This window comes from Melanaphis sacchari, unplaced genomic scaffold, assembly GCF_002803265.2.
Source record: "Melanaphis sacchari strain LSU unplaced genomic scaffold, SCAv2.0 Contig0_pilon_pilon, whole genome shotgun sequence".
Classification (NCBI taxonomy): Eukaryota; Metazoa; Arthropoda; class Insecta; order Hemiptera; family Aphididae; genus Melanaphis; species Melanaphis sacchari.
The window spans coordinates 1,379,203-1,393,521 of record NW_020270366.1 but is presented as its reverse complement, the minus strand read 5'-3'; the positions used below and the strand labels follow the sequence as shown (position 1 = coordinate 1,393,521).

At 25.4% G+C, this 14,319-nt stretch overlaps 1 protein-coding gene across 6 annotated transcripts in view; it reads left to right on the top strand.

Moving 5' to 3' along the window:
* The window catches only part of LOC112602407 (potassium voltage-gated channel subfamily H member 2), a 115,657-nt gene that overhangs the window by 64,198 nt on the left and 37,140 nt on the right, over positions 1-14,319 (top strand). For 4 of the 6 annotated variants that reach the window (XM_025351849.1, XM_025352076.1, XM_025350852.1 and 1 more), the window contains 4 exons: positions 3,695-3,815; positions 4,009-4,080; positions 7,517-7,653; positions 13,489-13,569. In XM_025351849.1, the coding sequence (XP_025207634.1) occupies positions 3,695-3,815; positions 4,009-4,080; positions 7,517-7,653; positions 13,489-13,569 (411 nt within the window). The remainder of the gene's footprint in view (positions 1-3,694; positions 3,816-4,008; positions 4,081-7,516; positions 7,654-13,488; positions 13,570-14,319) is intronic. The other 2 variants (XM_025351929.1, XM_025352000.1) reach the window with 2 other exon arrangements.

Sequence of the window (14,319 nt, the reverse complement as noted above, 5' to 3'; positions counted from 1 at the left end):
TAATGAATAATTTAAAAAAGATAGTTTATAAAATAGAATTGCCATTTATAACTGGAAAATTTTTAATTTGCTCAAAATCATTGACAAATATTTTAAAAAATAATGTAAAATGTACCTACATCGTAGTAATATTTTTTCATATTTTGTGATAAAATTCTAAATAAAATGTTCTTAATGAAATGCTTGAGTAGTCAAGTGCATGGTATGGAGTTATGATTTTAAATAATATTAAAAAAAAAAATAAAAAAAATAAAAAATAATTTTAGTATGTATAGTATAATATGTTGTATGCTTATTTAATTACTGCATTAATAATTTATATATTAAATACAACGTATACACATATAATAACGATTTATTTTATGTATATTATTATGAAAGGTTAATGTAGATAGATTGTATACAAAATATTTTCTATTGATGAAAAAGTACAGAATGATTCTTTGTAAGGTTTAAATATTATTTCATTTGGAATTAAAAACAAAAAAATTGAATTAATGCTTAAAAATTAATTATGCTGTTTTTTATATATTTTTTAAGATAATAAACTTCATTGTTGGGATATATATATATGTATGTATGTATGTGTGTGTGTGTGTGTGTGTGTGTGTATTGAGCTAATGATTTTTCAGTGTAAAAAAACGCATATATAAAATAAAACATTTATATATAGACTGTATGCACACGCATACACACACACACACCTCACGACATAAAACAAGATAATTGTATCTATGGCCTATGCATTGGAGATTCTAAGAATATTCAGGAATGCTTATACGATTTGTAAATATTTTTATATTCACAAACGTGCTTACTTCTCTGATTTATATTTAAATAATTTTAATGAGTCCATTTTAAGAATAGGGTAAAAATTGTGTTACCTTATTGATGAAAGTTTGCAAAATAAAATTCACATTGTCAGTCTATTTGGAATAGTGCCATCTGACTGTATAAAATACATAATAGTTTAATTATTATGTCATACTAGTCAAATAGCTATAAATGGATCGAACGAGTTTCTTTATAGTCTACTATTATATTATATGCCTTTTATTTCGTTGTATTTTTTTTTTTTTTTATGTAATTATTTCCTATTGTTTGATCGGCCACTAAGTCGTAAAACAATTCTATCATAAAGATTGGGAGGATTTGAGGAGAGAGACGCAAAATCCCTATAAATCCCTTATACATGTTTCTATACAATCCACGTATCCACGTAGGTGATATATATATATATATATATATATATGAATTTTTACTCAATAACAAAAAAAAAAGAAAAAAAAATGATAACAGGTTGTGAAAATGGTATACAATATGACACATTACTCATAATCAGCTTTGCGGCCATATAATCACATTTACATTTAAAAAAAAATAACGCAAAAGATTCAAAATATTGCCAAGTCTTGACTATTAAGTGTCAAGTATCAAAATAAAACGCGAATAATTCAAACGAATGAAAATGTATAAGAAATATATTATTTTTATGTGAAAAACGTGTTCATGTTTAAACACAAATTTAGTCATATTATCATAAAAAAGATACTTTGCACTTTAAATATAAATTTAATGTCAGCAGATTGCATATATTTTACTTCACCTTTATCGGAAAATCTACAGCTTTAAATAAAGTGATGTAGTTGCTATAAAATATTGTATAATAAATTATGTCAAAAACATAAATTAGTTATGTTAAAATATATATGTAAAGTAGTAATATCAATATTATGAAAATTATATTGTTAAGTATACCTTTAAGTCTTGAGATACCTATGAAAGATAAAGTTTTTAAAATGACCAAAGTTAAAATTAAAAGACCAAACCTGGCCTTAAGTATAGAAATAAATTATTATTTGAGAGAGGAAATAGTAAAAATTTCTATATAAAATAAACGTCACGCATTCTACGTGTTAAAAATACACTGATTAAGTATTTAAAGACTACGTTGATAACAGACAGGTAACACTGTATGGCTCTTGATAGAATTTATTCAAGACGTAGTTTGAAAAGATAAAAGTGTACCCAAGATTTGTATTAGACAAAGAAATCGTATTGCAGAGAATAATAAAATTGAATATGATTTAATAAAAAAATAAAAATAAAAATAAAAAACAGGGACAAAATAACAAAAGTAATTACATTTGTGTAACTATTTCGGGATAAAATAATGGGCTAGAAAAAACGAGTTTTTGAATTTGATTGTAATACATAAAAATCTTGTATAATCGTCAAATGCAATTGATTTTTATTCTTAGTGTCTGAAACTGTCTAGGTGAAATAAAAATGCTGTTTGTATAAAATAATCTCCGATTTATTACATTTGCAATGACTGACTATGGTTGGAATAGAGGTTGATCGTTATTCGGAATAGTGTGTATCGTGTAGACATACCCTGTTTTACATTCAAAATGTCCGTTAAATCATTGAGGAGAATAAGAACTAAACGAGGCTTATCACGACATTTTTTTTTTTTATTGATCTTAAGTCCGGAAACTAGGGCCATAGGCTGTGGATAGGAACAGTAAGTTTTTTATTGTTGTGTAAAATTGTTTTTGTTTATAAGGGTTTTTTAGTAGGGTTGGAATACGTATGTGTATGTGTGTGCGCCATGGATTCATTACTAAGAACTCGGATGGTCACCCATCCGAGAGCTAGCGATGCCGGCCGATGCTTGACCTCAGAACACATTAGTGACTGAAACCAACCACCGCGCCACACCAGGCCTTCCACGACGTTTTTAATTCATTCACAAAATGTTATAAACAATAAAAACACTATTATTATAATATGCATACAGTTTAAAAGTAAAATTTTGAAAAATACTTTAAAATCAAAACCACGTGCGTTATAGTTGATTTGTCTATTAATCGGTCGTTATTAAACCGGATATACATGCATTTGTGTAATTGTATGGTTATTTAAATAGACAACAAAAACAAAAAAAAAAAAAATTACCAAAAATGCAGCAGCAGGTTAGTGTACAACATAATATTATTAAACATACTTTTATTTTTTATTTTTCGTGAACAAATATATAAACTTGCGTAATGTACGACTGATGAGGATAAAATTCGTTGTACTATAACTTATACATTTAATTATATGATATGATATATTATAATGCATTTTGCGTAAACAAAATATGAGTAATGTATGTTGTATAACTTAATCTAACGATGTAAATTTTAAGGAAACTTTTCAAACGCTTAAATATATCATGTTGCACATAACGATATTATAATAAAGTACCTTACGCACATATACTGTTCCGTGGTCCACGATGGCTTTACGGGTCGTGCAGTATCGTGCGTGAGCGCAGGGGGAGGGGAGTGAAGACCGGAATAATATCGCGTGATATGTAAAGGTCATTATCTCACCCGAGCCCGACCTACAAAAAAAAAAAAGTCTTCATACCGTGGGATATCCTGTGATATGTGTGCATTATAAAACGATATGTGCACCACATATATTTTGCAAAAATAAGTGCTGAAATTTGGCTTGCAAAGAAGGAGTCGAACGTCGGTTATTTTAAATAAAAATAATATCACAATATCTACATTATATTTATAGTAATAATATGTACGCACTGCAATTTATATAACTTTTCAAAATATACGATGTGTGTGTGTGTGGTTGTGTGTGTGTGCGTGTGTTTATGGATATGCGTGTGTATGTGCATTCATTTTAGATCAGTCAACCCCACAGGACACCCGAACCTAACCCTTCGCCGCCGCGGACACCCAATAAATCTCCAGACCGAAATTCATCGTTCGGCAGCCCACCCGCACGATCCAACACCGATTCTGTATGTAAGTACGTCATAATAATATACATCACCAGCTCATATTCGAAAACTGTAATATTTTTTGTTTCGGCGTGTTGATTTTTATTATTTTTTTTTTTTTTTTTTTGACTTTTTTGTTTCTATGTATTTTCTATATTGTGTGTCTATTGCGTTTAACTATCGTTTGTGTTCATCTTTCGCATGGTTTGCTGCTATAGTGGCGTCGCGCGTTGAGAAGGACCAATTCCAAAGACAGAAACGACCACACACTATCGATATCATTACCGAAGGTATAAAACAACGATAATAATAATAAAAAAAAAAACAAATAAAAACCCACAATTAAATAAAAAATAATAAAAAATAAATACTATTAACTACATTAATAATATATTATAATTTAGCGGATTGTTGAACTAGAAGTGTAGTAAACTTGTTTAGTTTTAGCATACAATAGTTTATTATTTTTGTTATTTTATTATAGTCGAACTTGTTAAAAAAAAATAATAATAATAAAATAAATACTAGCATAATATTATTTTAATGATTTTTTATTTACGCATTTATCACTGATTTTATATAATTTTGGCTGTTTTTTACGCGTATAATAAATATGTTGAAAAAAGGTTATTTATTGCTTTATTAGAGTGGAACTTCAGTAGATAATAATAACAATATATAAATATCTGGCTTTCACATTAATAATATTTAGTGAAAAAAAAGTTTAATATCAAATATATTTTTTTTTGATAACATTTACTAGTTTCAAATAACACGTTTAAATTTTACTGTATGGAATTTTATTAGTTATAAACTTTTAGATGAAAATATTTTAATTTTTCAAATAACTCAAGATATGTTTTAAATTATTATCATTAGTTTAATAATAGTAATTCGTGGTGATTATGGTTCATAACATTTTATTTTTTATTTCAAGTATTTAAAAATGTATACTATTGTCGTTCCCATTTTTTTCTTTAGATTTTGGTATGGAAATTTCATTGAAACAATGATTAAATAATATTTAATAATTGTCATTGAGAAGTAAAATTCGTAATATTATAGCTGATAACACATTATATAAACTAGAGAATAATAATATGTAATATATATATATACTATTTTAAATGCCAACTTTTTTAGTTTGAATTTACATTTGTTTGATTTAAAATTAATTTATTTTGGACAACTAACCATACTCGAAAATAATATAATTTAGAGTAATTTTATTTTATAAACGAGGTCGCTTAAATTTATCACTCGCAAATTAAAGTAAAGTGAATTTATATCATATTAAAATATGCTTAAAATGTTTAAAAGAACGATGTTATAAATTATACATATTCTATAAGACCACATATAAGTAGATTATATCTTTCACGTGCTTATAAATCTTATATTATGTACCTATCATAAAGAAAAATGTAACTTGGCATTTTTCTTTAACATTTGAGAAATGCGTTGAGTGATTTTTCCGATTAATACCATTATGAAATGTATGACAACGTAAAAAATAATATTGAAGGTGATAAACAAAAAAAAAAAAATGTAAATTTCCATTACTATTGTTATTTTGTTTCATTACAGTTTTAATTTTTAAAAGTTTTCAACTTTGTAACAATAATTTGTACGGCATGTTATTATAAAGCAGTTATTCTTCCTAAATTTAATTATGTTTAATACAAAATAAAATTACAATATATCAGGAAAATGATTAATCGTTTAATATATTAGTTATATAATTGCCAAAAACTTTATTAATGTTTTAACAATTCAAATATTTTATTAACTGTGTGTTAAATACGAAATTTTTTTTTAATAAAATAGTTGAATGGTTCTAAACAATTTATATTACATTATTCTGTTGACAATAATTATGTATTAAGTTAATCTATACTACATAAATATTAAGTGAGAAACTAATGAAATGGATATATTTAATGGTTAATACTAAATTATAATAATTATAAGCCATATGCAATATTAACATTAAATTTAAATGAACTACTTAAATATTTTAAAAGAATGAGTAGAAGCATTTTTTAAGTTATTATTCAAAAAGTTTATCCATTGTATGTAAGAAATATATGAAATATTGACATGTATTAAGTGTGTAGTTTTTGTTTTATTATTATTATTATTATTTTATAGCCATTAGTATTAAACTATTATACCTCAATAATGATTATAAAACAATGTGTAGCCTAAATACTTGTATTGTATAGAATAATACTATAGATAATTTGTAAATTGTAATACATAAATTAAAATTATTTATAAATAATATGGAATAATTGGATAAACAAGAAGAAAATCAAAAATACTAATACATTGATTTATTTATTAGCTATACGTTTTCAATATTATTTGATTTATTATTTCCAATAATTTATTGATTTATTTGTTAGCATAATATAAACAATTGATTAACTATGCATGAAGTGATGATTTGAACTTATTCATATATTTATTTAATGTTAGTTTGAATAGTACATATTTATAAATTAAAATTTTATTATGTTTACTGTAGAGCATTGCATTATACGTAAATTACCTTCCTAAAATGTCTTTAATGAGCTTAATAGTTGTGTATGGAAAATTAGAAAGTGTTAAGAACACGTAGAAGTACTGTTGGTGTTTTATCTTCAACCCACACTGAATATAGTACATTTGAGTTTAACAGAATCGATTTTGTGTTGTTATAGCTTTAATATAAGAGTGAAATGATCTATTATCAAACTTAAAGTTAAGAATAATATCTAATGCATCTCAAATGGTCATATTAGTATTTTGACTTTAAATCGTAATATTTTACATAGTTATAAGCTTAACTAATTTTAAAATTTAAGCACCAATAAAACCTTATGAGATACCCAAGATAATATTTTTATCGTTTAAGTTAATAGTATATCAATTTACTTTAATATTCAAGCAAACAACACAGAATTGATTCTGTTTAACGAAAATTTTATAAATTTCATGTGGATAAAAGAAAGAGGAAACTAAATATATATGATACCCTGGTAAAGTTTAAATGTAGATATGATAATATTTCAAAAGTTTTAAATGTAAATTTTCATAAACTCATAATATAATACTATACTATAGCACACTGCACCTATGATATATTTATTCAGAATGCAATGTTACATACAACACTCTGTATCAAATAAAATGTAATTATATAATAATAAAGAGTAATTCAATATTTTGATAACTTTATCAATTTATTCATAATTTACTAGATGGATAATATTATCAACATTATAACTATAGTACAATTTTATTTTTAATAAATATTAAACACATTAGCATGTTCGGAACGAATATCGACTTTATTACGTCAATTAAATTACAATTAACATAAATTGAATAGAAATTCAAGTTTTAGAACTTCAAAGTTGTATTTTAACGAATTATTTAAATTTTTTTTCTCGCACACTAGAACAAATTGCACAACTCAGTGTAATAAAGTGACAATCCACTATAAAAGATGTATACTTAATTTTGACTTATCTGTATATGGCTTTTTTTAATATATCAAATGTTTGTTGTGTAATATTTAATGGCAGTTTAAAATCTTACCATTTATAGTTAGCAATTAAACGCATTTAACGTAAACACAAAACGCAAACAACTTTTGTTCGTAACAAACGTTGTTTGTATTTTCCCATCTCCGGTCTTTACTATGAACGTTGGCGTATATTAATTAATGGAATTTTGTAGCCTACAGGAGCCATTTCACTGGTAAAAGTTTTCCAAACACGTCATCTGAAACCGACTTGCAGAAGTACAACACGTCAACGCTATGGGACCATTCTACGTCGTTGGGAAACCTGGCCACGGATAGCTTGAAATACAAAGTACGTGAAAATAATACGATTACAAGCTATTGTTATTATTTTTAAGGGTTTAAAATAATAATATATTCAACAGCAACCGCTGAAACGATCGAATCAATCAACGCGAGTGTAAACGCTACCACCGCGGTTTTGTCACTTTAATTTCCCAAATACATTTATCTACCTACTTTCAATTTAATAATAATAAATAAGACGGCTTATACTTTACTCCTTTATTATTATTATTATTATTATTATTATCATTCTATGAACCAAACAATAACATAATTTATTATCAATACCATTTTTACGCAATACACATTTTGTTTTTCACACGATTTACGAACATCGAGTCTATAGAATTCGCATAGAAGCTGGGCGAATTTTTATTTTTGATAAATATGTTTTAAATCGTCTAACCAACAAGATCTTACTCGGAGTGGGCGTATGATATAACATAAAATAGTGAAGGTATGGATCTGTTTTGTATGTAGGTGTCATCATAAATGATGACTGTTAGAATTTATTCAGCAAACGTAGTCCACTAAGAGTACATTTTAAAGATAATATATTATAAAAAAAAAATTCTTATTCGCAATAATGTGGTTGACATAGAAGGAAGTATACTTTATAACTCGAATAATAGGAAAAGTATAAATTACGTTATCTATATTTAAATTCTACATGTATTCTTAAATCACCAAGTATTTACAATATATACATCCTACCTAACCCAGGTTAATTTTTTTAGGAAAATTAATGCGTTATTTTGCGAACAACGTTAAAAACTCAATTGGTTATTATATTATACCTATATATTACACTGCATTTATCCACACTACAAGTTATGGCCACTCATTGTGACACAGTTACTAGAATTTATAATTTTAACTATACACAATTGCCACAATTTCATAATCTAATAAATCTGCTTTCATTTTTGTATTTTGAGTATTTAAGTTTTGTTATTCTGATTGATTATAATAACAATACTAGCTAGAACAAGAAAAATTAAGTAAAGTTTGAAAAAGCTAACTCTCATATTTAGAAGTTAACTGAAAAACACTGACCTTTAAGTAATGTTATTTAAAAAAAAAAAAAACATTTGAAAAAACCATAAATTTTGTATCTTCCTGTTTGTTAGTATAATAAAAAACGTATACTTAACACTTCCTAGTAAATTTTTTTTCATAGATTATATCATGGGGGAGATTGGCATAGCTTTAACAATTTAAATGCTTACTTAAAAATTTAAATAACAATAGTAATTTTTTATAGTATCAGATGACTCATTTTCGTAAAAAGAATTGTATTTTCCTTTTAACATTCATCAAATCTTTGGTTACGCCACATATTGAAAATCTACAAACTTGAAACTAATATTGAAAATCTTAAAAAATATTAAGTTAAGTTATCTTTTCTTAAAATTAAGGTTACAGTGTGTTTTGTTTTCCGTTTAAAATTTATTTTTCAGACATCATAGACAGTAGAAAATGTATTGTTAGATTTAGAAATCCGTTAAAATTTTGTTGGTATCTGATTTTAATTCATATGATAGCAATCGAGATTTTTATTTTATGCGCTTATGTAATGGTATGAGTAGGTATATATATAATATTATTCTCAAAAGTTTATACAATAATATTAAGTACAATATAATAAATCGCATAATAATGTATAGGTATAAATATACAATACACTACATTTATAAACGTATAGTTTTTGTCGGGTTGACAGTTTTATCACTTCGCATTGGTTTGGCGTGCGAAACATTTTAAGAGTAAATAATAATATATTATATCAACAGCTGGACGTAGTTGGATAATCATAATATTATATATAACAGAAGTTTGTTGGATTGAAATGTAATGGTCGTTTTTGGTAGGGTAAACATAATAATGTTATAATGAGAAGTGAGAAAACATAGAGAAAAAACGCAAGTAAAGAAGTGCGTAAGGTTTATACGAAAAGAAATATCTATATTCATGTCCGAGCCACGTTGGCTGGGAGGTGGGGACGACGTAAGAAGGGTCGGCATCCTTTTCTCAAAATGAATAAATGTCGTCATTAAAAAATCGCACTTCTGCTTTTTTTTTCTCCGACATTGTTAACGATTCATGACCAGCCTAATGAACGCGTTCCTCTGTTATTTGGACCTCAGCCAAAATACATCTACATACATACATACACACATAAATAACGATGCGCCTTTCAATCACAATTTGTGTTCTGGTATTATTTTTCATGTAATATATAGATTGTGGTATCGCCATTTTTCTTCTACTTCTTCTCGTTCCATTAAGTTATTATGTTTAATTTTAGACGTTATATTCGTCGTATATATTATTTTCTCCGTAGGAATGATATAATATGTACTAAATATATGCTATTATTATTATATATCTAATAAATTAGTGTTCAGCAGATTTGAGAAATATATATATATATGACGTTGGTATCCGGCGTGACACTAAAACGATAATATCGAATGACGTTACTGGTGGGTATAGAAGGAGGTATTTCTCCTTCTTCTCGCTTGGTGGGTCATAAAATAAGTTTCACCCGATATATTAATATATTGTTTCATGATGGAAATTTTCACTAAAAAAAAAAATAAAAATAAAAATAATGAAATTAGTATACAAAAGTGATTACTATAAAAATACAATTACTATTTGAAATTAATATTACCTGAGTAATTCGTATTATGTACAAAGCGATTTACTAACCATGTTTATCCAAATTTTCTCTTAAATAATAAACTTGTATATTTAAATTCTTATTTTTCAAATTTTCAAATATGCTTTAGGACCATATTTTCAAATTTAGTTTTTTTCACATAATTTAAGCTGTGTCTTATGGTGATGTAAGCTTTTTTTTTTTAAATGATAACAAGTCTGATTTACTGTAAGTCCTGAAGCACATGATTTTTAAAAAAAATGTTGATGAGTTTATATCGAAATTCAAGAAAGTTATTAAACACAGATACTAAGAATAATAGTATTTAATAATGGTATTAAAAAACAGTGAAACATAATAAATATTTAATCTAATACTAATAATATTTAATTTTACTTAATGTGTATAAAATATAAAATGTTAATATATTAATTATAATATAATTTATAAACCTATTTTATGCTATTATTAGAGATCTATTATTTTAAGTGAACAAAATAAAATACATTTTTATTTTAAATTTTGATTAGGATACAAACATTTTTTTTAAATTCTGAAAAATCAAAATTTTAATAATTTTATTATATATATATAAAAAAAAAAAATGGAAGCAAATATGTTTAGAGTATAAACGCTATAGTTTTATACTGTTATTTTAGTTGTATTATAATTTATAATAAATCATTACGTGATTCTCCAAATTATGGCGTTTCGTGGTCCAAAAATCTATAACTTCAAATCTCATTGAGATTGAAGTCAAAAATAAACTGAAAATTTTAAATTAAAGCATATAAATATTTTTGAGAGAAAATTTCTGTTCAAGAAAGAGAAAAATGCCCAACAAACTGTTATCTACTTTTTAAGAAGAGTCGTTTCAGCCACAACAAACAAACGCGTGTGTTTCAGCAGAATTCTAAAATTCAGGAAACCGACAACAATTTAGTACCAAAAAACGTCTGCTATAATAAAGTTTCTCTGAGCATTCTTTGTGTACAATTACCATGGAATAACGTCACTCGTTATTATAATCATGGGCGGATAGGCACCTTTTCGTTCTAGATAAAATGTTTAAAAGGCCATACAACATATAATAATTGCACAAATATTTCACTTCAAAAGCCGCTTGCGAATCATAAAAATGATGCAAGAAGTTTGTTAAACATATATATTATATATTAAATTTAAAAACATAATGTTATATAAATCAATAATATAAATTCTTTTCTCAAAAAATTATAACAACAATTTACTGTTTTTTTTTATATATATATTATAGGTACAACTATAATATAATATTATTATATTAACACGCAATTATTACATGTTTAATTTTTTTAACAACATTTAGAAAAAAAATCATCAGAGTGCCTTCCTGGGCTTTGCAACCATCAAAAATTAAAACTCACAGTCACAGTGTAATTTTCTATATGGCCTTTATAGGCTTATTTATCCTATGAGTTTAAATTATTATATTCTTCATCTTTTTTCTAATCTGTTACAGACTCAATACAAGCTTAAATATTAATTTTAAATTGTTTTCTACAATGTTCCACAATAACTTTTAAAATGAATAAAAATCGTATCTGCAGTATATTATAAAATAACAGTATTTAGGTTTCATTTTCGATGCGGTTTTTAAATTATTATTGTTATTATAAATACAAGTATTGCATGATTATCGACATATGCACTAATTTAGACACGCGGTTTGAGTGATTTATGAGGATAACATAAATACTTTATCGCCGTGTTATATTGAAATGTATTAATTATAATACCATTAGTCAATCTTACAAACCTGTTGTAAAATATTAGGAGTATACCTATAGAGCTATGATGCTTTTTTACAATATTAGTTACTAATATAAATTAATATTTTTTTTTTTTGTGATTTATAAATGTAAAATAGTAGATTCAATATTACATAAGTGCTATTTTATATTATGTTAAAATAATTTTGAAGAACTATAGTCTTGTATACATTTCAATATTTAAAATATTCTTTTGAATTGTCGTATAAATATACCAATTAAAAAAAAAAAAAAATTGCTTAATAATTTCTAAATGAAAAAGGTCGGTTTTCATTTGAAATTAAGAAGCTTATATCGCCCCAACACTCTCTTAAAATGGTATGAGAATCTAAATTATTGAAAACATTGTCGTTGAGTATATTAAAGAAAATTTAAAAAAATAGAATTTAAATACATTTATTATTAAACAAAAAAAAAAAAAATGATGGTGAGAATGTTTAGTGAATAATCCTGTACACATGGACTAAATTTATTTTTGTATGCACTCGGCCTTTATTTTTACATTTATACTATGTTTGTACTATATACAATCTGTATAACGTTTCGCTTGATTTATATTCACCATCAATTTAGTTCTCGAGTCGAAACAACAATCGTACGATTTTCATTTTAAACTTAATTACCGTGGTCTATCTACGTTTTTTTTTTCCATTCCATTCCATTCTAGTTTGATTTGAAACGTTTTGTTCACACTTGTAGATACTTTTTTCGTTGCAAAATTAATAAAAAAAAATAATATATTTTATACATTTAATTTTCGCACTTACTACTTTACAATTATTTTTAATACTATAACGATAATTGATGAATATTCATATTGGTTGGATATTTATTTTCCGCTATTAATTCGGTTATTAAAGAGCTATATTATTCGATTTTTTATGCTCCGAGTTAAAAATAAATAAACTTTATAGTTGCAAATGATACCTTTCACATAAATTAATATTATATGTATTATAGTATAGTGTTAGTTATTACATTAAATAATTGAAAATAAGACCAATGACTATATAATATTTATAAGTTGATACCTAAACGTGAACACATTAATGAGTTAGGTTAGTAGATGCAGAATTAGTTAATAACTGTACCGTAAAAAATATGGTATTATTATGCGATTAACGTGTTAGATTCTTTTTTTTCAATGTTTAATCTGTAGTGCACGTTGTGAGTATTGTAATAGTGATTATTGCTTGTCATTTTTCGCACAGACGAGATACCCTTATAAATCATTTTCAAATGCCTACCTATACCGAATACCACATATTATATTGTTATATTAAACTATAATCGTCAGTATTTAGACACATAGCAACAATGATTTAATAACGTAATGCTACTTCCGCTGTTCAATATTGTGTTCCAGTATTCCATTCAAGACAATGGGTCAGCAAAATTTTTCCAAGGGGCTCTACATACACCAAACATGGGAGAAAAAGTGGCTCAGGTAAAAAATCAATATAATAATATCAATTAATTTTCTTATCATCTATTATTGTAGATTAGTATAAATGCGATACCATCTACAATGTAACATAGTAAGTTTAAATACACTGTGAAAACTTCTATGTACATTATGATCTAATAAGTCCTTAAATAAAATATTGTTATTAAATACAAGTGGTTCAATATACACGAAATTTAAATAAAATTATATAAAATTATATAATATTTAGTGTAATGTATAGTTTATATTTGTCAGTTATTTGATCTCTCTAATATCATCAGCTAAAATTCAATATAGAGATAGGTGACAACGACAATATCTACTTTGTATTTATGTACTTCAATATTTGTACATGATACATCATAATTTAAGTTGACAAAAGTCGATTTGATACTACAGGTTGTTTCGGGATGAATAGAACTTGTTTAAACCATAAGCGTGCGCATACCTGAATTTCGGAGGGTGCCTACAATTTTTTCGGGCCCTTTTTTTAATTTAGGCCCTCTCTTAACAAGGCATGTACAAATTTTAATAAATGATAATGCACGAATAAACATTATTTACATTTTTTTATTTAATATTCTAATATAAAAATGATAAATTGTGTATAACATGCACCTATTACTTTAAGAATTAAACTCATTAATAACCAAATAGTATTTGTATAACTTATTAATAAGTATTACTGGTAGGTACCAAGTTATAAAATATTTTATTAAATAGTTAGATTTAAAGTTTATTTTTAAGATA